Source organism: Lactuca virosa, chromosome 1 (genome assembly GCF_052849685.1).
Source record: "Lactuca virosa cultivar CGN04683 chromosome 1, Lactuca_virosa_CGN04683_v6, whole genome shotgun sequence".
In the NCBI taxonomy this organism is placed as follows: Eukaryota; Viridiplantae; Streptophyta; class Magnoliopsida; order Asterales; family Asteraceae; genus Lactuca; species Lactuca virosa.
The window spans coordinates 99936364-99960185 of NC_136426.1; the positions used below are offsets into that span (position 1 = coordinate 99936364).

Below are 23822 nucleotides of genomic sequence, written 5' to 3' on the forward strand. Positions count from 1 at the left end.
CACATATGTTACCTTGTGAGTTTGTGCCTTTAGTTACACATGATCATGATTTTTTTTTCTTTCTTAATTGTTGTGATTTGCATCTACAAATTTTATGATTGTTGCGTTACAAGTTAAAGTTTATACCACCGTTGAAGTATTAATCAACATCAAGTTGTAATAGATATTTCACAAACAAGAAATTGGGAGCAAATTTGAAGACTAATTTATTTTGATTGGAACTTCCGTTCTCAAGATCTTACAATACATAAAACGGTCATAGATAAGATCTCCAATTTTGACTTTACTAGTCTACTATATGTGTTATAAAATCGGAAAGAAAATACACAAAAATAATTAAAGTATTTGGTCATTTAACTTAATCTGTATTCAATTTCTTTTGAAGGATTAAAAAAAAAAACAAATGTGAATTTTGTTTCACTCAATTTATTGCCAGAAAATTCTAATTTCTTTGATATATTTCAATGTGATTTTAAAACATCATAAGGACCAAAAAGTTGAGAATAAAATAACAAAGAGCATTAATTGGAATAATCTACTTATAAGGGTATATATTGCTAATAGCGTATAGTTTAGGTCTACATGTGCAATAAAAAAGTTAAACCTATTTTCTGGTTTCTCAAACAGAGGTTTATGGTTTGTTGTCCTTTAAACCCTAATTTTGTGGCGCTTCAACTGTTCAAGGGAAATTGTTGATCGTGGCGTGGAGAAATTGATTAAGTGGAATTTCTTAGGGCTTACGAATGACGGATAAGGATCCTTCTTTTCTTTTCTCCGGAATCACATTCAACCGGAAGAGATTCTCCAGTGATTTTGCTCGGTTCAAGGTAAAATAGTTCAGACCTAAGATTCTAGAGCTACTTTATCGTCATAAGAAATGTTCAAGTTGTTCGATATCAAATTCAAGTTCCTAGTTAGTTTGATTAGTTGAATTGCTTTTGGCACATATCTGAATGTTGTTTCATCATGTTCCTGTTCAGGAAAAGAAGGAAATCAATGATTCCGAAGAGACGTTGCCTGAAAACAAAAGTCCTGAGGTGGAGGTGGCAGCAAAGCCTGCTAAAAAGAGGAAGAGGAAGTCATCCGTTTCAGGTAATTCTAGAATATGGGTTTAGTTATATACAAGTACACCTGAATGCGTATAGAGATTTTCCAAGCTTTTTATGTTCTTACTTTGATAGTTTGATTTGTTGCATTGATTTTAGACCCTGTAGAAGGATTTAATGTCTTCAAGAGCTCAAAAACAGAGCCAGTACTTGAAGACAATGAAGAATCTGAAAATGCATCTCAAGGGAAGAAGGAACTATATAGACAAATGGAGGTTCTCTCTTTCTCTGATCATCTTATTCTATACGATCTGAGATAATTATATAAACATCTGATACAAACTTATTCCTTTTGTAAACTCTTTAAAACTCAGAGGGATGCAATTTTCCGTAAGCAACATAACATTCATACATCTGGAAGTAACATCCCATCTCCTCTTCATGATTTTTCAGAGTTGAGGTCAAGGTACTTTCATATCCATTTCTACTATTTAATTATTTATAGAACGAAAATTTCACTTTTACTTATGTTGTTCACAGGTATAAATGCAAACCATATATCTTGCGAAATTTAGCAGAACTTGGAATCAAAGAACCAACACCAATTCAAATGCAAGCCATTCCATTACTCCTATCTGTATGATCTTTTTTATAACATTAAGTTATTAAACTTTTTATATTTTAACATCTATTCTGAATCTCCTTTATGTCACTTTTATTAGGGTAGGGAATGCTTTGCGTGTGCTCCAACTGGTTCAGGAAAAACATTAGCATTTGTTTGTCCTATGCTTATGAAACTAAAGGTACTTAAGTACTTCAATTCATTTGATATTTATTGTAAACATTTGAAACAAATGTTTCACTGACAATTTTTTTTTTATTTTTTTTATTTTTTTTATTTTATATTATCAGCATGCATCAAAAGATGGTGTTCGTGCTGTTATACTTTTGCCTACACGAGAACTAGCCTCTCAAACAGCAAGAGAATGTAAAAAATTAGCAAAAGGAAAGAAATTTTACATAAGGTTAATGACAAAACAACTTGCTAACACTGGTGAATTCTCAAAACTTCCTTGTGACATACTCATCTCTACACCACTTCGATTAAAATCCGCAGTCAACAAAAGGAAGCTTGACTTATCCAGGTTAGTTTTGTCAGTTTTATGGAAGGGCAATCTTGTCATTTTTCATAAGATAAAGAGAATGTTGAATATTGTTTTTTGGTTTTTTCAGGGTTGAGTACCTTGTTTTGGATGAATCTGATAAGCTTTTTGACCTTGGTTTACTGAAACCAGTTGATGCAATTGTGAAAGCGTGTTCAAATCCTTCAATTATTCGTTCATTATTTAGTGCTACTTTACCCGATACAGTTGAAGAACTTGCACGTACAATAATGCATGATGCTGTTCGTGTAATTATTGGAAGAAAGTAATATTTTATTTTTTACTTCCATTATTTACCAATATAGGCAATGTATACTTACATTTATTTACCCATATTAGGAACTCTGCTTCTGAATCAATAAAGCAAAAATTGGTATTTGTTGGGAGTGAAGAAGGAAAGCTTATGGCTCTTCGCCAAACCTTTGAAGAGGTGCAAATAATTAAATAATCATTTGATTTACGATTAATGAAATATTGATTTTAATTTTATGAAGTATTATTGTTTCTTTGCAGAGCTTGAATCCACCGGTATTGGTTTTTGTGCAAAACAAGGAAAGGGCGAAGGATCTTTATCAAGAATTGAGATTTGGTGATATTAGAGTGGATGTTATACATTCTGATCTGTCTCAAGAACAGGTAATTTTTAATTCCAAAAATACAAAAACATTAGAAATTGTCCCTGATTTTTTTTTTTTTTTTTGGTTCAGAGAGAGAATGCGATTGATAACTTCAGAGCTGGGAAGACATGGGTGTTGATTGCGACTGATGTGATTGCACGTGGGATGGATTTCAAAGGGGTCAACTGTGTGGTCAACTATGATTTTCCGGATTCCTCTTCAGCCTACATTCATAGGATTGGTATGTTATTTTATAATTTTTCTTAACGTTTTTTTTTATAAAATTTAGTTTTTGTTTGGTGATTATTGTTTGTTATTTTATTAGGTCGGTCTGGGAGAGCGGGTAGGAGTGGGGAAGCGGTTACATTTTACACGGAAGCGGACACACGATACTTGAAAAATATCGCGAATGTTATGAAAGCAAGTGGTTGTGAAGTCCCTGAATGGATATTGTCGTTACCCAAGCTTAAGTGGAAGAAACATAGACCAAAAAGAGAGTTTTTGTCAACGAAACCACATGATGATGAAGAAGAAGAATAAGTTATAATTAAGCATGTGTTACTTTTATGCATCCCCCACCCCCTCTAAGAATTTGTTTGTAATATTTCAAACACAAACCCAATTTTGGTTGTAATAGGACACATGATTGGATTTTATGCTTTCATTAGTTTCTCTCTCAGGTCTAAATCGATTAAGGTTTAATCCAACAATATACATCTTAATCGCCTTATACAACAACAATACCTAAAGGAGTTGCCCTAGGTTCTATTCCAACTTGCTCCATTTCATTCAACTCATTAACACTCTCTACTTTATCGAATGAACTCATATGTAACCACAATTCGTCTAAAACTCGGTATATTTTATCCCTTTTGTTATGCAAAACATCTTCTACGCAAAACACATGCACTAGTCCCTCAATTTCAATCCAACTTTGCCCCGGAACTTTACCTACACCCTTCTCTTTCATCAACCTTCTCAACTCACCAACCTCTTTCCACTTCCCTAGACCCGCATATATCCCACAAAGCAACACATAACCCGTATAATTCCCCGGATCAATCCTCAATATCTTCTCCACAACCCTTTCACCAATCTCAACATTATTACACGTTTTACACGCAGCCAACACAGTCTTCCACATCACAACATCCGGATCATATGGCATCCGATCAATAAACGTTTCAGCTTCTTTTATCAATCCACCTCGAGCAAGCAAATCGACCACACACGCGTAATGTTCTCGAGTTGGCATGATTCCATGTTTTGTTTCCATGGAATTGAATAACTCCAATCCTTCTTTTATCAATCCCACATGGCTACAGGCGGTTAAAACACCAACAAAAGTTACACCATTCGGGTCGACCCGTGAATCTCTCATTTGTTTAAAGAGATCAAGAGCTTCGTTTCCGTATCCGAATTGAGCATACCCAAGAATCAAACTACTCCATGAGAAAACATCATGATAACACATGTAATCAAAGAGTTTTCGACCGTTTAAAAGGGACCCACATTTCGTGTACATGTCGATTAATCCATTTGTCATGCATATATCAACCTCAAAACCAGTTTTGATTATAAAGCAATGAACTTGTTCCCCTGTTTTTAAAGATGCGAGTTCCCGACAACCCACGAGTAATGAAGCAAAAGTAACATGATCGGGCTTATTGTTAGACAAAACCAATAATCGAAAAAGTTTGAAAACTTTTTCTGATTGTTTATTCTGAATGCAAATGGTAAGTATAGTGTTCCAAGATACCAAATCTTTGTTGTTTTCAAGGTCATTAAAGATTTGAAAAGCATTATCAAGATCCGAACACTTTGCATACATTGAAAGTAAAGTATTACATACAGAAATGTGTATGTCTAACCCTGTTTTAGTCACATAGGAGTGCAATTGTTTACCTTGATGTAGAGTTGATGGAGTTGTGAAAGCACAAAGTAGAGACCTAAGAGTAATGTCATCAGGTTTGAATCCCATGTTTCTCATCTTTGAGAAATAGAATACAGCTTCATTTACATATCCAGAATAAGCAAATCCAGCTATAATTGTGTTCCATGAAACAACATCGGGATTCTCAATCTGACAAAATGCAGTTTTTGCAGAATTCAAAAATCCGAATCTTGCATACATGTCACTAAGTGAACAACCAACAAAAGTGTCGTTTTGGAGCCTGTGTTTTATACTTATTGCGTGTATTTGCTTTCCGTATTCTGGGTGTAGAAGGTTGCCACATGCACTGAGAATACTACCAAAAATGAACTCGTTTGGGTTGTATGTTCCATAGCTGAACATTTTCTTGAAACAGGCTAAAGATTCTTGTTCATAACCAAGTTGAGAAAAGCCAGAAATCATAGAGCTCCATGATATTAAATCTTTTGTCCTTATACTGAAAAACACAAGTGAAGCCTCGGAAATTTTGCCAAAGTTTGTATACATTGTGATTAAAGCGTTTTGGGCTATGAGGTGAGAGCCTGATGATAACTTAATGACATTTGCATGCAGTTGTCTTCCTAACTCGATGCTATTCATACCTGATGAAGCTCTTATTATGCTTCCAAATGTAAACTGATCAGGCATGATGCCTGACAACCGCATTTCACAATACATCTTAATTGCTTCGTTTTCTTGACCAGTTTGCGAGTACCCAGCAATCATTGAAGTCCAAGAGACTACATTTCTCTCAGGCATTTTGTCGAACACCTTGCGAGCATCCTCTAATGATCCGCATTTTCCATACATGTTGAGAATGTGATTACAGAGAATCATATCTGGATGATAATTCGATGCTAGAATATGTTCATGAACTCTTCTGCCTTCTTCAAGCGATCTCAGAGACGAGCATGCAGAAAAGAGATGGGCGTAGGTGCTGGGCTTTACTTGAAAGTTGGTTCTTTCACGTAAAAAATCAAACCCATCCATTGCAGCTTTGAAAAGTTTTTGTTTACACAACGAACTAATGTGGTCATTGCTTGACTGATCTGTTCTGAAGTTGGCAAGAGCAATTGGTCTGCAAGCACGATTAGCGAGCGTTGCCATGGACATGCTATGCTATGATCCAATTTGAAAGCGAAGAGTCGATAACAAAGCTTGAACTGATAAATTGTTGAGCGATGTGGAATCAAAATCTATATATGGCGTTCTCAATTGCAATGGCGGGGTCAATCCACGCCACGGCCATGTCAACATCTTTCGCATATCACCATCTTCTTGGGGACAAATCAAGTAACATTCAAAAACTATTACTATAGTTATGTCATTAAAATTTTTTTTTTAATCGATCTATAAATTTTCCAAGATATGCACTGTTTTTTATTTATCTTATTTTTTATCTATAAATCTATAATTTTTATCTATAAATTATGAGTATTTTTGTTATTCATTTAGCTTTTTCACACATCCTTTAAATCCTAAATTACATTTTAATCCACTAAAAAAATTGAACTCTGAACCCTTAGAAAGGAACACATTTTTATCGAAGATCAAACATTCTTGAGAACCCTATGATTATTAATCCTCTTCCTCCTCTAATAAAAAGAGAATTTCTAGACCACATTAAAATATTCCCAAATCCTTCATATGATGAAAACTTCGATTCCTCTCTACCTTTCTTCCGAAATCAATGATAGCTTTACAATAGAACGAGGAATTTAATATCATTTTGAAATCATGTTTTTTCTACAAGACTGAAGCTTTATAACCTTAATAGAAGGTTTTCTAGATTTTTTTTAACAAAGATGGATGTTTTTTAGATTTTTTCTTAACAAAGATGGTGGTGTTTGGGATTATTATGCTCTTCCCATGGATTTAAATTTCTTCTTCTTCCATTGTTTAGTTCTTGATGAGTCTAACTTGGAATATTTGTTCGAACCCTCAAATACAACAAAGTTATCACCAATCGAATTCAAAAATATTCTAAGTTTGATTATTTGGTTTGTCAATCACCATCGATTACAGATTGAATTGAGATTTTGGTGCGGTCTCTGGGTTGTCAATCGCCACCACCACCGGTTTACCGCCACCGTCTATTTCTCTTTATCTTTATAGATTAATGCTATTAACTAAATGCATAGAAGAACCAAATTTTGAATACCCCAAAGGAACCAAATCGGTACTCTCCCAATTTTATGATGCATAATAGCAAGGTTGTAGAACTCGTTATTCGGTACCTATTCGGCCGACTACCGAGTAGCGAGTACTCGGGGAGTACTCGGATTCGGTAATTCATGTAGAAATATTTTTAGGGAAATTATATATGTCAAAATCATATCATAATTTGATTGAAATATATAACAAAGTTAGATATATGTGATTACACAAAAACTGAAAAACACATAATGGTCTCACTTCGTGAGTAATTACTGGAAATTTAAGATATATATGTAGTAATAATCACATGTGTGTGTGTGTGTTAAATAATAAATCATTAAGTATATTATACATATTAATCACCGAGTTGATCGAATTTTACAACACTGCCCAGTTCAGTAAGGAGTCGATCGGGGAGTACTCGGGATTCTATAACTCGCCTCGGTAAGGGGCCGAGTAGTGAGTACTCGGAGGAGTAATCGGCCAACTCGACGAGTTTTACAACACTGCATAATAGGAAGTAGCACTCTCATTTGTAAGTTTTTTTTCCTTGAATCATCTCCATTTACTATCTTAAAAATAAGATTGTGAATTTCTGATGCATTAAAGGTTGGGATATACTGATTTCAACGTTTTTTTTTTCTTTTAATTTATTTAAGATGATAAAAAGACTGATTTTGGGATATTCACAACACAACTAAGAAGAAATAAGTAGATCTTATGGGTTTTGATGTCCGAAGAGCGTCTATTGTATCTAACTCAGGTGACTGTAATATCATTCTTTTATGTTTATAATTCCGATTTATTTGTTGTAAAAGACATTGAATCTCTGCATTTCATTGGCTAACTCAGGTGAATGTTAACCAAGTTCACCAAGTGTGACTTCTGGTTGCACGAGGTTCAGTTTTTGGGACACCTCGTCAATCATAACGATATCTTGGTCGGCCCAGCCAAGATAGAGGCGGTGATGCAGTGGGAAGTTCCGAGATCTCCATCTGAGATTCGAAGCTTCCTCGGATTGACAGGTTATTATCGGAGATTCATCAGAGACTTCTCAAAGATTGTTGTTCCTCTCACCAGGTTGACAAGGAAGGATGTTGCTTTCAGTTGGGGGCCTGAGCAGCAGACATCATTTGAGACTCTTCGCCAGAGATTGTGTGAGGCGCCAGTACTTGCCCTCCCTAAGGGAGTTGAGGACTTTGTGATCTACTTTGATGCATCCATTGTAGGATTGGGCGTTGTATTGATGCAGATATGTCATGTGATAGCATACGCTTCGAGGCAGCTGAAGCCTCACGAAGCGAAGTATCTTACGCACGATTTAGAGTTGGGGGCAGTGGTTTTCGCCCTCAAGATTTGGAGCCACTATCTCTATGGTGTTCGGTGTACCATCTACACGGACCATAAGAGCCTGAGATATCTAATGGATCAGTCTAACCTGAATATGAGGCAAAGAAGGTGGTTGGATGTAGTGAAAGACTATGATTGTGAGATCTTGTATCATCCGGGCAAGGCCAATGTGGTGGCCGACGCCTTGAGCCGGAGGGCGACAAGTGTCCCGATTCAGGAAATGTGCATGAGGATGACCGTGATGACTCCAGTCCTAAAGATCATCAAGGAAGCGCAATCGGAGGCCATAAAAGAGGAAAATTGGAAAAGTGAGTGGGTGATCGGTCAGATTTCAGCCTTTGACATTGACAGCCGGTGAATTTTGACTCTTCATGGGCGTGTATGGGCACCGCATGCGGGTGGGGACTGACAGATTCTGATGGAGGAGACCCACAAATCAAGATTTTCCATCCACCATGGGGGCCACCAAGATGTATCTCGACTTGAAGCATAATTATTGGTGGCCATGTACGAAAAGAGATGTGGCATGGTTTCTAGAGCAATGTTTGACCTACCGGAAGGTCAAGGCTGAGCACCAGTGCCCTCATGGCAAGTTGCAGCCTCTGGAGGTTCCCCTGTGGAAGTGTGAGCAGATTACTATGGATTTCATTACAAAGTTACGGAGGACTGCGAGGGGTGTTGACAATATCTGGATGATAGTGGATCCTTTGATGAAGAGTGCTCACTTCTTAGCCATTAGTGAGAACTCTTCTGCAGAGAAGTTGGCTGAGATTTACGTTCGAGAGGTGGTAGCTCGTCATGGGGTGCCGACGTCTATTGTGTCTGACCGGGATGTGCGCTTTACTTCCAAGTTCTGGAAGAGATTTCATGAGGATTTGGGTACCCGGCTACACTTCAGTACCGCATACCATCGCAGACAGACAGGTAGAGCGAGTGGACGATTCAGATGCTCTAGGATATGTTGTGTGCCTATGTTATTGATTTTGGTGGGAGTTGGGACTCTTATATTCCGTTAGTTGAGTTTTCTTATAACAACAACCATCATGACAGTATCAGTATGTCTGATATGTGCATAATTAGTCATATATTTTGTGTTAAATCTTAATACTTTTTTGCTATTTTATTGCAAATTATGAACAAAACGTACTTAAATATGTTTAAAATGTATTTGTAGCCTAAAAGATGAGCTCGGAAGCAAAAGAAAGCAGAAAAAGCGATAGGAAGCTCGGGAATTGAAGAAAGAAGAAAGAAAGAAAAAAAAACCTGAAGAACTCGGCGAGTTGGGTGCCTACTTGTTAAGACCGCTGTCGTACACGATTTAAACAAATAAAAATATAAAATAAACTGCTTTATTGCACTAACAGGTAGTACAGGTAAGCAGGGTCGGATCCTCAGGGACATGTTCTAACGTTTACACCTCTTTGCGTAAGGTATGAACTAATTCTTGATGAATGCAATAAACATAAAAGGGGGGGGGGTTATTTCTGAAAATTAAACTAATAGAAATTGAAAATGACAAGAAAATGACAAAATTTAAAATGATGAAAATTCTAATAAGAGAAAGCAATTCCAGTTTCGCGGTGACTCCCCTAATCATATAATTAACCTTCAACACAATATTTGACCATGCACTTGCTTAAACCGGTACTATGGTTCATTAACAAGCTCTAATGACCTCTATTACCAAAAATCATTTAATCAAAATAAGTTCTTTGAATTAAATCTAACTTTTTACTAAATTAACCAAACAAGCTCTTGATTAACAAAGAAAAGTTGCATTAGACACGGTGTAATTCCCAGTAAAGTTCAATACCTCTTATAAGCTCGGATGCGTTAAAACTTGTTTGATCAGTTCATATTAGACTTAACCCTAAATTCAGAATTAATCCAGTATATGTCACTTTTTACTAATTAATCTAGACAATTACGGATCTAAACAATTAGATGACTAGAATGATTCACAAACAATTTAAGTGGCCAACAGAAACAGAAATCAAAATCAAACACTCAATTTAACATAGAATTGATCAAACTAAACAGTAATCATAGTCAAACATAGTGCCTAATGATTAATCGCCTCCTGTAGATTTGTGTTCTTCACTTGAAACCCTCTGAAAATCGCCTCTGAATCGCCAGGAATCGCCAATTAGGGTTACTGAAAGAGTATGAGGCTGTATTTATACATCTAGCTGTCAAAACGACGTACCTGCGATCGCAAAGGCACAACCTGCGATCGCATGTATCACCCAAAATGTGTCACGAAACTTTTTTAATGAAGTACGTTGCCATTTCGACTCTTTTTGACCAACCTGTGATCGCAAAGGCACAACCTGAGATCGCAGGTTTCTTTTTTTTCTTAGCTGATGAATTTTTTGGCTCGACAAAACCTCGAAGGCAACCTGCGACCAAACCTGCGATCGCAAAGGCATACCTGCGATCGCAGGTGTGTAAGGTCCGATCGCATGTTACTTTTTTCGGCTCTTTTGATCGTCGTTCCTCCTTCAAAGCAGTTCTTGATCATTTCCCGGCATCCTTCCTTGGTCTAGACTCCAATTAAGCTCCAAAGCATCCACAAACGCATCCCAAACTTGCGTAATCATCCATGTGCTCCAAATGGTCCTGAAAAGTCATAACAAACGTGAGCAGTACGGGCATTCTACAAAATAATCATGAAACACGAAATACATAAGGATAATCGGGAGTTAGTTAGCTTTCTATAGTGAAATACGTAGGAAATTGTGCTAAAAGATGCATATAAAATGCATCTAACACTACTCGCCGAGTAGGTTCGAAGATTCGTGAACAAATAAGATTCTTTGATGCATACGGATTTTAAGTGGGGGACTCGACGAGTAGCCCCTGTTTTCAGAAACTATATAAGGGGCTTTAATTCATGAATTTCGGACTTCTCCCTGGAACCCTTGAAGGTTAATTTGCGATTCAAGTTGCTGCTGGAGCTCTGGAACTTGAAGATCGAGTCTAAGCATTCGATATTGGGGAGATCAAGGCAATTCAAGTGTACTCTTTACTTAATCTTTTGTCTAAACAATGTTTGCATCAATTGATTTCGTTTTTGAGTTGTTTTCTGCTTTAATTATGAGCTAAAAACTCATAACTTCTGTTTAGGATAGATGACTTTATGAATATGGTTTGATTTTATGATTGGATTAATTTAATTTGGTAATTTTGTTTTGTTAAGCTTGTTAAAGAACCTTATGTGTTAATTACAATTATTTTCTGTTAATTAACCAGCATATTAAGTTGCATGGACATCTCTTAATTGCTAATCTCATATGATTTGTGTGAAAACATTGTTATATGCCTAGGAATAGCGAACGTGAAACTAGGGTTAATTAGAAAATAGGTAAATTAATGTGTGAGCTTGTGTGACGAACCATCAACAAGAGGTTAATTGAATTGGCAATTTGATTAGCTACTACAAGTCTTACTTAACCCGAATCAATAAACTAGAAAATCTATTAGTTTAATCACTTGATCACTGTTTAAATTGATTTGTTTTCTAAGGATTAGTAATAGTGAACGTGAACCTAATCACACTAATCGGTAGCCAATGCTAATTAATCCATTGCACTTGTCATAAAATCAACCATAGGAATAAATGATTCAAAACCTAAACAAAAGTCTTTTCCATTATTGAATTTAGTTGATTTTCGTTTGCTTAGCTCTTAGTTGCTTAGTTGAGTATTAGTTAAGTACTTAAGTTTCTAGTCTTGCAAAACTAGAGAAAACCCTTTCTTTTATTGCTTTTTTTAGATAATGTTAGTAATTAGCTTAATTGTCGTTCCCTGTGTTCGATACCCTGCTTGCTAAACTATACCACCAATCGACAGGTACACTGCCTTTTGTATGTCTAATTTATATTAAAAAGTGGGATTAAAACTAGTGCATTACACACACATCAAGTTTTTGGCGCTGTTGTCGGGGAACGGTTCTAAAATAAATTTTAATTGCTAGTATTATCGATCCTTTGTGTGAGAACTATCTTGCACAAAGTTATTGCTTTAGTAGATTAGTTATTAGGATTGAATTCTAGTTTTTCTGTTTTTAGGATTTTATTTCTAAATTTTTCTGTTTTACCCTCGAACTCGTCGAGTCCATTCGCAGGTACTCGGCGAGTCCAAGGCGAATTTTCAGTTTTGTTTTGTTCTTTTTATGCGTGTTTTCTGTTTATTTCAGGTATTTTTATGACCCGAGGATCAGGCACACCCTTGATCCCGCCACTCGAAAACCCAGAATCACTCTTAGGAAGGACAAGGACAAAACCGTAGAATCATCTTCAACACCAAACAAGTCACTGTTTAGGAGCCTCAAATCAGTTTTTAGCAAGAAAAAGGACAAGAAAGTTGGAGAATCCAGCACCTCATTGACGGACAAAGACCCTAAGAAAGAAGACACCGAGAACGAAACAGAAACCGAAGAAGGAAGCAACATAGAAGGCGAACTCAGAAACACCATGGCTAACATTGCGGATCTCGGTGTCTTCTTTCTTACGAAACAGAAACCGAAGAAGGAAGCGACAAAAAGAGGATTCAAGACGACACCGGTCTGGGGCTTGTGCAACCCGCTATACCCGCCACTGCCACGTTTGAACTAAAGGGGCACATCCTTACTACATTGAAGGAGATTCCTTTCACCGGAAAGGATTATGAAGATGCATACAAGCATCTTGAGAAGTTAACGACATCGCCGACTACTTCAACATTCCAAATGTACCTAGAGTGACGGTGTTATTGAGGATGCTTGGTGGTTGTCGAGGCCAAAAAAATTAATAACCCTAAATCTTTTACACTAAAATAGTATATAGTGGTAAAGGGATCGAATCTACGGAGATTGGTTCAATTTAATAACTCTATGAAAAATCTCTTTGTAAAAATACTTGGAAAATGACAATAAAAATGGGGGTTTTGATCTTTTTGAAATACTTAAATTAAAACTAGAATTAAACTAGAACTTAAATGAACAATTTGGAAAAAATAAGAATTTGATGTGAAATCAATAAGAGAAAGATGGTTGACTTATGGTTTCCTCACTTTGACTTTTGATGAACATATCATTAGAATCTAATGGTGCAATACTTGTTTTAAATCCTTAATTTGGCTATAGTAATCCAAGAAGCTTGAGATTACCTAGACTTTTCTTAATTGTTAAAATGGTTAGAGAATCTCATAACAATTTCCTTAATCAAAGTCACAATTTCCATTAAGCATATAATTAGTGAAAGTCAACTAGCATTAAGAACCAAAAAGTCACCAAATCCAAGAGGAGTCAGAAACTTCCACTACCATGTTGGAGAAAATGTTTTTATGATTGTGTGAAGTAAAACCAACACAAAAATCACTTGTTGCTTGCTAATTTGGAGATCATTTACTTAATCAAGAAATTAGCCAACTAGTCACCACAAACACATTTAAACTCATGAATAAAAACATATAAGTAGTGACAAGATGTTAAAACTCAAAACATTCTCATAAAGATTCAAACACAAGCTCATGGAATCTTCAACATTCAACAATTAGTCAAAGGATTTCACCAAAGTCAACCAAGATTTGTTTAGCCAAGCATGGCTAAACTCAAGAAAACAAAGTTAGATAAGATTGTACCAAACATTTGACAAGAATCAAGAGGATAAATGATGAAGTTCTTGAGGGTTCTTGGCCTTCAAAGTGCTCCAAAACTCCAGAGAGAATGAGTCAAATTGGATGTCAAAGATAAGGCTAAAGAGGCACACCAACCTTCCCAATATAGAGCTCCAAATAAAATCCTGAATTTGCCCCTACAGGAATCCACGCTGTCCGCGTGGAAATCTCACGCGGGTCGCGTGAGGTGTGACGGATTTTGGGCTTCTTCAAGTCTTGGCCCCCCACAGCTTTTCTATTAGCCCAGTTCGAGTCTAATCAGCCTCTAGCCCATTTTTCTTCAAGATTTCTTCAATTTGAGCCCAATTTGACGTTTCCAAATCCTCCAAAGCTCTCGTAATCGCCCGATCATCAATCTCCGCACACTCGAAAATTCTCCCGCACCTTGCAAATTTAAAGTTCAATTCTTCCAAGCCTTCAAGTAATTGACAAGCCCACTCCATGAATCACCTCCATAGCCATCAAGCCCAAAATCCTCGTTGTACTCCAAGTTCAATCGCCTCCCAAAGATTCCGCTCCGCTAGTCTCCGAAAAATCTGCAATTATGCTTAGGAAACTAGAACGTACCCGAAATGGTCATAAAATAACAAAAAGGAAAATATGCATGGAAATTAACTAAAATGCGAATTAAATGAGCTAAAATAAACTATAAAAAGAAGTAAATAAAATGAATCTATCAAATCACCCCAAGCTTAAACCTTACTTGTCCTCAAGTAAGACAAGACTAAAATGAACTCGGGATGAACTATTCTAAGGAAAATAAAAAGAATGGATAGAATCGCGGAACCTGATCACCGTTAGTCAACATGGTCATAATTGATCTTGCTATTATCTCATTACTTTTTCATCCGATGACAATGGGACCATAAACCACAGCTAGGACAACTCCTCTAGGTGAGTAAGGAGGGATGGTCAGTCGCAGCCCCAATGGAACATGCATACAATGAAGAACATCTGTAGTAGGGAGAAAGCAGTTGGATGAGCTCGTGTTGAGCTCTTGTTTAATTGTACACTCTTATCACGAAAGTTGCGTGATCTCACGTCTGTCGGCCACTCTCAAATGTGATTGGGTTTCATCGCTCAGGCACCGTTGTAGGAATCAGTTCACTTAGTGTTGGCCCAAACCTCCCGTAGTATCCGACTCAACAGTCTCTCTAACATTACCAATTTGCGAAAAGAAACAACTCGATCTATATACAATAAAACAAACCTAAATAAATGAATATCAAACGTCGGGTGACCAAAATGTACAAAAATTTGTTCAATAATTGAACCGGTCACCTATCTAAGACTATTACAGCCATAAACCTCTTTTTTTTTGAAGTACATACACTAGTAAACTTTAAGGTAATGCACTAACATATTGAGTTTTTTTTTTTAGAAAACTTTTTTACTCAAAATTTGGTTCCCAAGAGTATGTAAGTGGAACCGAGAGGGGTAATAATATAATCTGAATGGTCTAAACGTGAAAATGACCATGTGTGGAGCGTAAAGATGTAAGCTCCTTTTCAAACTTGCGATTTTTAAAAAATAACGAAAATGCCCAAATGTGGGCTAAGACTCTCTAAAATCCTAAGTAAATCGCAAAAAGAACATGGTGATGTAAAAAAACTGGATATGGATTCTACTCGGGGACAAGCCCCACTGCTTCATCCTAATGGTTCTATTATGATCAAGTGTGTCTCAGCGGTAGTGACCGCAAGGCTAAGAACATCCATTGCTATAGTATATCCTACAGTTGTTAGTATTGCATGCATATTTCTTCATGAAACTACCTGGCCATGATCACTTACCCCTTTAAGCTCCAGCAGTTGATCCCAATTATGAAGTCCCAAATTGCGGCTAGTGGTCCCGGTTTGATGTGTGAGATAGCAACAAGATCCTGGACCAATAATGATACAATAACTATGAACCTGTTCCATGACATCCAAAGGGGTGAGAATAAACAGACAACAAAAATGCATGCATGCTAATGTCTTAAGCTAAATGTTAAGCAAAAATAAAAAGTGGAAAAGAAGAAAATAAGAAAATAAAATATTTTTGGAATTTTATAAAAAAAATGAATGCAAATTAGCTTAAACTAAAATGATATGCAACCTAAATAAAAAATGCATGAAAAAGTAAAAGGGAATACCCCACCCCAAGCTTAAGAACAAGCATTGTCCTCAATGCTTAAGGTAAGGGCAGAAATGACCTAAATCGGGGGATTGGGAGGAGGATAGGGGTTTGTATAGGAGGAAAAATGGTGAAGAATGACGGTGGTCTCGCAGGATTCCGACCGGTAGATCTCCGGGAAATCGAGTTTTTGTGTGGAGCGTGGGCGGGCCGCGGGCCGCGTAGAGGCTGCGTGTAACATTCTTTCTTTTCACTCGAGTCCACAGAAGGTTCAGAAGAATTTTGGGTCGAACCACGCGGGCTGCACAATGGCCGCGTGGAGGCCGCATGAACTGAAGCTCAAAAAATTATTAAGTGTTGAAACCAGCCACGCGGGCCGCATGGAACCCGCACACTGGCCGCATGTGCTGAACAGGGCTAAAGGTAATTCTTCTACGCGGGCAAGGAATGGGCCGAACATAAGCCGCACAGGACCTTACGCGGGCCGCGTGGAACCCGCACGCTGGCCGCTTGACTTCCTGCACTTCAAAATTTGAAATTTTCCAAAAACCTCATTTTTGGCCAAAATGATTCTCGTAAAGTCCCGGTTTGAATAACACAACAAAAGTTTTGACCAAAGGTGAGAATGAAGCTTGAATTTTTTTAAATTAACACTTTCAAAACAAAAAAAACATTTTCAAAATCATTTTATTCGGTTTATAAAAGACGAAAGCACAATGCTTCCCAAAAATGCCCTTCTTTAACATCTTTGGTGAGACGTCTTACCAACTCTTCCTCAATATTTTGGGGTGTCCAAATGGATGATGAATAGGACATTTACATCAAAACCTCCATATAAAGGCTTCAATCGATGTCCATTAACCTTGAAAACTTGCCTCATGTCAACATTTTTTAATTTCCACACCTCCATTGGGACTCTTTTCTTGTATTTTACTTTCTTTTTACGGGAGAACCATACCGGACTTAGACCTTTGATAATAGCAATCATCCAACCATATTCTTTCTTGTACTTGTTTAGTAAGGTGACCAACGCTTCCATCTTTGACATGGTGGTCAAGTTGGTGACCGGTTGGGTGTCTTCATTCTCGGCATATGTATCCTTTAAAGGGTCCGACATATTTATCATTTCCGGATCTTGTGGTTCATCTACCACTGGAGTTAGTTTCTCAATGGTAGTGGGTGTCTCAAACTCTCTTTTGTTAACCCCCAACACGTCCTCTATAGTTTCAATGACATCTTTCTCAATTTGTTCTTCCTCTTTGACAGCCTCTTCCATTTCTACTCCTTCTTCCTCTTCTCCATATAACACTCTTGGGCCATCAAAACTTTTCTCATCTTTCAAAGGAATGACACATGTGCTATGCCATGGGCTCTCTTCATACGGTAGTTTATCTTGAGCTTCCATTATACTTATTGTTTGAGCAAGTTGTGTTATTTGTTGCTCTAAGCTTTTGAAGCTAGCTTGGGTTGTTTCTTGGAAATTTTGGGTAGATGTAGCAATGCTTTTCACAACCTCCTCTAAGGACATGCTTGGTGTTTCAAGTTGTTGAGGATGTGGAGGATATGGATGTTGGAATTGTGGAGTTGGTTGATATTGGTCGTTACTCCAAGCTTGGTATGGGCTTTGGTATTGGTTGTATCCCCAAGATTGGTTGTTGTCCCACTATTGATAATGTTCAGGTTGATCATAACTCCATTGGTTTGACCAGTAGTAGCTTCCCTTCTCTTGTACTTCTTCCCATTCTCCTTGTAAATATGGACACATGTCGGAATGATGTCCATTTTGGGCACAAAAGTTGCAAAGAAGAGGCGTGGGCTGCACACTTTGGTCACTTTCAATCATCATAACTAACTGAGCTAGCTCAGAAAGTTGGTCTTCAGTGCAAGGAGTGCTCATTTTTTAACCATACTTTTTTTTTTTTTAAATTTCGTGGTTTTAAATTAGAGTAACTGCACAATGAGATCTACGCATAGAGAAACAAACTGATTAAATCAAAACCAATCCCCGGCAACGGCTCCAAAATTTGGTGGGTGTCGAGGCCAACAAAATTAATAACCCTAAATCTTTTACACTAAAATAGTGTATAGTGGTAAAGGGATCGAATCCACAGAGATTGGTTCAATTTAATAACTCTATCAAAAATCTCTTTGTAAAAATACTTGGAAAATGACAATAAATTAAAAATAGGGGTTTTGATCTTTTTGAAATACTTAAATTAAAACTAGAATTAAACTAGAACTTAAATGAACAATTTGGCAAAAATAAGAATTTGATGTGAAATCAATAAGAGAAAGATGGTTGACTTAAGGTTTCCTCATTTTGACTTTTGATGAACATATCATTAGAATCCAATGGTGCAATACTTGTTTTAAATCCTTAATTTGGCTATAGTAATCCAAGAAGCTTGAGATTGCCTAGACTTTTCTTAATTGTTAAAATGGTTAGAGAAGCTCATAACAATTTCCTTAATCAAAGTCACAATTTCCATTAAGCATGTAATTAGTGAAAGTCAACTAACATTAAGAACCAAAAAGTCACCAAATCCAAGAGGAGTCAGAAACTTCCACTACCATGTTGGAGAAAATGTTTTTATGATTGTGTGAAGTAAAACCAACACAAAAATCACTTGTCGCTTGCTAATTTGGAGATCATTTACTTAATCAAGAAATTAGCCAACTAATCACCACAAACACATTTAAACTCATGAATAAAAACATATAAGTAGTGACAAGATGTTAAAACTCAAAACATTCTCATAAAGATTCAAACACAAGCTCATGGAATCTTCAACGTTCAACAATTAGTCAAAGGATTTCACCAAAGTCAACCAAGATTTGTTTAGCCAAGCATCGATAAACTCAAGAAAACAAAGTTAGATAAGATTGTACCAAACATTTGACAAGAATCAAGAGGAGAAATGATGAAGTTCTTTAGGGTTCTTGGCCTTCAAAGTGCTCCAAAACTCTAGAGAGAATGAGTCAAAATCGGATGTCAAAGATAAGGCTAAAGAGGCACACCAACCTTCCCAATATAGAGCTCTAAATAAAATCCCGAATTTGCCCCTGCAGGAATCCACGCGGGTCGCGTGGAAATCTTACGCGGGCCGCGTGAGGTGTGACGGATTTTGGGCTTCTTCAAGTCTTGGCCCCCCCACAGCTATTCCATTGGCCCAGTTCGAGTCTAATCAGCCTCTAGCCCATTTTCTTCAAGATTTCTTCAATTTGAGCCCAATTTGACTTTTCCAAATCCTCCAAAGCTCTCGTAATCGCCCGATCATCAATCTCCGCACACTCGAAAATTCTCCCGCACCTTGCAAATTTAAAGTTCAATTCTTCCAAGCCTTCAAGTAATTGACAAGCCCACTCCATGAATCACCTCCATAGCCATCAAGCCCAAAATCCTCGTTGTACTCCAAGTTCAATCGCCTCCCAAAGATTCCGCTCCGCTAGTCTCCGAAAAATCTGCAATTATGCTCAGGAAACTAGAAAGTACCCGAAATGGTCGTAAAATAACAAAAAGGAAAATATGCATGGAAATTAACTAAAATGCGAATGAAATGAGCTAAAATAAACTATAAAAAGAAGTAAATAAAATGAAGCTATCAATGCTCCCTGTTACTTTTAAAGGGGCTGCAAAGGATTGACTAAAATCACTACCACCGGGAGAGATTACTACATGGGATAAGATGCATGAGGAGTTTCTGGAACAATTTTTCCCACCATCTAAAATTGCTAAACTCAAGAAGGCCATTGGCAATTTTGAGCAACAAGCGGGAGAGTCTTTATTCGAAGCATGGGAGCGCTACAAAGGTCTACTAAGGAATTGCCCACAAAATGACCTCAATGTGCAACAAGAAGTGTCAAACTTCTATGATGGAGTAAATGTCACCACTTGAAAACTACTTGACTCTCAAGGCCCATTAACGAAGAAAAATATGGCTGAAGTTAAAAGACTCATTAAAGAATTCTCTAAGCACTCTAGAGAATATCATAATCCAATACATGACTCGACTCGAGGGGTGGTGAACTCTGTGAATGATAGCATGGCAGTTGAATGGCTAAATTGGAGAATATAGAGCGAAGGATGACTAAAATGGACCAATCCATCCATGCCATTAGAGTGGGTCTGAAAATTGTAACGGGCCTCACCTTACAAAGGATTGCGATCTTGACGAGAATGGGAACCGGAAAGCGCAAGTATGTTACTCGAGTGGCGATAAATACGATGAAGATTGGCAAAAACCAAAGAAAGAATGGCTACCTTATGATGAGTACAAAAAGGATAAGGAGGAGAAATATAAAATGAAGACAAGAGGTTTCTTCCAAAAAGAGGAACCAATGCAAGAGAAGAAGCTAGACTTTGAAGATATGTTCACAAGACTTGCAGCTGTGTCCGAGAAACGACACAACGAAACCGATGCTGCAATAAGAGAACAACAACTCATGATGAAAGAGCAACAAGCGTTAATGAGAAACCAACAAGCCTCCATTCTTAATATTGAGAAACAATTAGGCCAACTTGCACAACAAGTCAACCAAAGAGCGACGGGTGAATTTCCAAGTAATCCCGAAAAGAACCAGAGAATAGCACATGTGAATGTGATAACAACAAGCTCTGAAAATAGTTTTTCTCCTTTGAAGCCAATCCAGGAAGTGGAAGAAAAAGTAGAGCTTCAAGATAAAGAAACAAGTCCAGAATTTCAAACTATGACATCGACTCGACGGGTACATAACATGGACTCGACGAGTCCCCAGCCTGCCAGTAAAAATACTTCTTATTTAAAGCCATATCAGCCACAATTACCATTCCCAGGCCGAGCCATTCAGAATAAGCAGATTCAAGAGTGTAAGAAGATCATAGATCATCTAAGGGCACTTCAAGTGAACAACCCATTTGTTGAAACACTCCTTCACACGCCAAAGTATGCATCCTTGCTTAAAGAGCTCCTCACAAATAGAAAGAACATGGAAGAAATATCAGAATTAGTGTTGGATGAACTACCAAAATTTGGTTACTACTCAGGCATTAGCTGATTCAGGGGCTAGTATCAATATTATGCCCTACTCTTTCTTCAAAAAGTTGAACCTTCCAGAACTTAACCTATTCACATGACAATCCATCTAGCTGATAAAATGGTGATCCGTCCAGAAGGAGTTTGTGAAGATCTTCTAATCAAGGTGGATAAGTTGGTGTTCCCTGCTGACTTCGTAGTTTTGGATATGGAAGAAGACTCAAAAGTTCCCATTATCCTTGGAAGACCATTCTTTAACACAACATGTGCCATAGTTGATATGCGAGAATCAACACTTACACTTAGGGTGGGGGATGATTCAGTTACTTTTGTCACTAATCAAGAAAAGGATCATGAAAAAATGATTGAAGATAAGACTTCATCAGTGGAATTGGGTGATGAATTGCTAGAGAAAGAGTTAGCACTTTTGGAAGAAGATAATTCAAAGCAATATTCTTTAGATGAAGAGTTTGATGCTCAAAGCGATTTAAGGGAATTGGAAAGGTTACTTGAAGGAGTTGAGGAAAACTTTGAAGAAATAAACTCAACACTTGATGAAAATAATTTGAAAAATGAGGAAGAAATTCAACTTGATGAGAATGAGGATGGCAAGAACGCTAAGGTTTTGGAAATTGAAGAACATAGCTTTTCTACTAGATTACACCCGATAAATCAAGAAGTAAAAAGAGATAAGCTAACTAAAAGAACAAAACCCCGCGCTTCAGTTTTTACTTCCATTGAAGTTTTTACTTTTAAACCACCGGATTCTCAAGCATATGAAGAAAGTGAGGTCGAATTTGTCACCTCGAGTGATGTTGAAATGATGATTGAAAAGTCGATCGATGTAGATAAAGTAGGGATGGAAACAATGGGGCACACGGTGGAAGAAAGGAAGAATGCAACAACGTAAATTTCAAAACAATTTTCATTTTAAAAACATACTCTCATTCATAAAATATCATAGTAATCCAATGTAACACATGTTATCTCAATAAACGAATCCCAAGATCCTCAAATACATAAATCCTCTCAGTGTGTACGGATCATGCCGGCGCCTTCCCGCGATCCTCGCTAGTACCTGAAACACATAACACAACAACTGTAAGCATAAATGCTTAGTGAGTTCCCCCAAAATACCACATGCAACACATACGCCACTCGAGGCTACAATACGACCCTCCGGTCGATGTGTCTCATCGAGACCTTCCAGTCCCGTAGCTCGTTGGACCCTCTGGTCCGGTCATAGCTCGTCGGACCCTTCGGTCCAGTCTGTGTCGTTGGACCCTTCGGTCCGGTCTATATCGTTGGGTCCTCCGACCCGGTCTGTTCAACACATAACATACATACAACACAATGCACATAACTCATATATATACACATAGCATACAAGACCCTCTGGTCTACACATAAATACCACTCTAGGTAATGTATAGTGAGAAGACTCACCTCAATGAAATCGGATAAACTCTCGTGCTCAACGTCCCGACTTAGCCTCCTCCTATTATTCAGATAACATCCCCGATCAATATTCACTCATGATCTCATCTCTACAGATTGGGTAGAAGGTCATTCTACCCTTCCCTGAACTCTCCTGAATCAGTCTTGACCAGAACCCTAAAGTCAACGGTCAACTTTGACCCGACTCGTCGAGTGCACTAGGGCGACTCGGCGAGTCCATGCGGGTTCTCTGAATCCTTTCATCCTCTCTTGGCTCGTCGAGTTATCCTTCCACTCGACGGGTTACACCTGTCACGAATCGCGGGGCAACCCCGACTCGACTCGTCGAGTCCACTTATGGACTCGGCGAGTTGCCTCCATGTTCATCCTCAAATGACCTCCTAAGGTCAGATCTGCTTCCCTAACTATCAGATCTACCCTTCAAATGTTCAAATGTCACGTAAAGGTGCAACCTTTACGTGCATGCAATCCACAACAAGTCATAAATGGAGAAATAACTCTAAAAATGGCAACCTAGTCCCTAATATTTCATTTTCTTGCATAAAGCTGAGGGATAGTGACTCTATGGACCTCTCATGGTCCAGATCTGATGCTATTAACACAAAGGGGGCCTCATACTCACTAGATCTTACATAAAATGGAGGTAAAAACCCTAAAATCATGAAATCTATCATAACAACACGAAATAGAAGGGATTATACCTCCAGATATGAACTCTCAAGATGATTAGCCCAGATCCAAGCTCCCTTCACGCTCTAGATGGGTGTTTCCTTCTTCCTTCTAGCAAAACTGCACCAAAAGTGATGTATTAGCCTCTTCTTGCTCTCAACTCTCTCACTGCTCTCTCTCTCTCTAGGGTTTCTCTGGGGTGCATTGGCCGCAAATGGAGGTCATAAAGGCCTTTAAATAGGGCACAGGCCCGGGGATTTAGGGTTTCACTTTACAGCGCAGACTCGCCGAGTCCACGTATCTACTCGTCGAGTCCGGTCATTAATCCAGTCAAGAACTCGCGATCCTACTCGGCGAGTCTGAGCGTCTACTCGACGAGTCCCTCCATTAAACCCAAAATAAATAACTAAAATAAGATACCTGGGAATCCGGATGTTACAAAGAATAAATGTGGTAAAGGGCTAAAGCGTAAATCTGAAGGAAATGATACCAAAAGGAGAAAGGAGGAGTTGAAGAAGGCGTATAAGAGAAAAATTCATGCTTACAAAACAAAGTATAAAGCACAAAGGATTAAGCAGGAATTCTCGATGGAGGAAGCCGCTGAAACGTAGAGCGGGAAAGAGTCCAGCTAAAGACTCCTCAAAA

The 23822-nt window shown here is 37.8% G+C and overlaps 2 protein-coding genes and 1 non-coding gene across 3 annotated transcripts; 1 reads left to right on the top strand and 2 right to left on the bottom strand.

Annotated features, from left to right (window-relative positions):
- The first annotated feature begins 615 nt into the window (after positions 1 to 615).
- On the top strand, positions 616 to 3490 carry LOC145153109 (P-loop containing nucleoside triphosphate hydrolases superfamily protein). The gene is made up of 12 exons (XM_079075450.1): positions 616 to 827; positions 981 to 1092; positions 1206 to 1321; positions 1421 to 1512; positions 1587 to 1683; positions 1769 to 1849; positions 1959 to 2191; positions 2280 to 2474; positions 2549 to 2639; positions 2723 to 2845; positions 2917 to 3067; positions 3152 to 3490. Exons 1-12 carry the CDS (start codon positions 744 to 746, stop codon positions 3364 to 3366), a joined length of 1590 nt encoding a protein of 529 aa, XP_078931576.1. The 5' UTR covers positions 616 to 743; the 3' UTR covers positions 3367 to 3490.
- Positions 3473 to 6045, bottom strand: LOC145153093 (Tetratricopeptide repeat (TPR)-like superfamily protein). The gene has a single exon (XM_079075449.1). The coding sequence runs from the start codon at positions 5870 to 5872 to the stop codon at positions 3554 to 3556; it is 2319 nt and encodes a 772-aa protein (XP_078931575.1). The 5' UTR covers positions 5873 to 6045; the 3' UTR covers positions 3473 to 3553.
- A 13727-nt stretch (positions 6046 to 19772) lies between these two features.
- LOC145151755 (small nucleolar RNA R71) lies at positions 19773 to 19879 on the bottom strand. Its single transcript, XR_013732311.1, has one exon. It is a non-coding gene; the product is annotated as a small nucleolar RNA R71 (small nucleolar RNA).
- Between the last annotated feature and the right edge of the window lie 3943 nt (positions 19880 to 23822).

Coding starts and splice junctions, on each gene's coding strand:
- LOC145153109 (XM_079075450.1), top strand. CDS start 744: ATGACGGATAAGGATCCTTCTTTTCTTTTCTCCGGAATCACATTCAAC. Junction 1,513..1,586: donor TTTTCAGAGTTGAGGTCAAG/GTACTTTCATAT, acceptor TGTTGTTCACAG/GTATAAATGCAAACCATATA. Junction 3,068..3,151: donor AGCCTACATTCATAGGATTG/GTATGTTATTTT, acceptor TTATTTTATTAG/GTCGGTCTGGGAGAGCGGGT.
- LOC145153093 (XM_079075449.1), bottom strand. CDS start 5,872: ATGTCCATGGCAACGCTCGCTAATCGTGCTTGCAGACCAATTGCTCTT.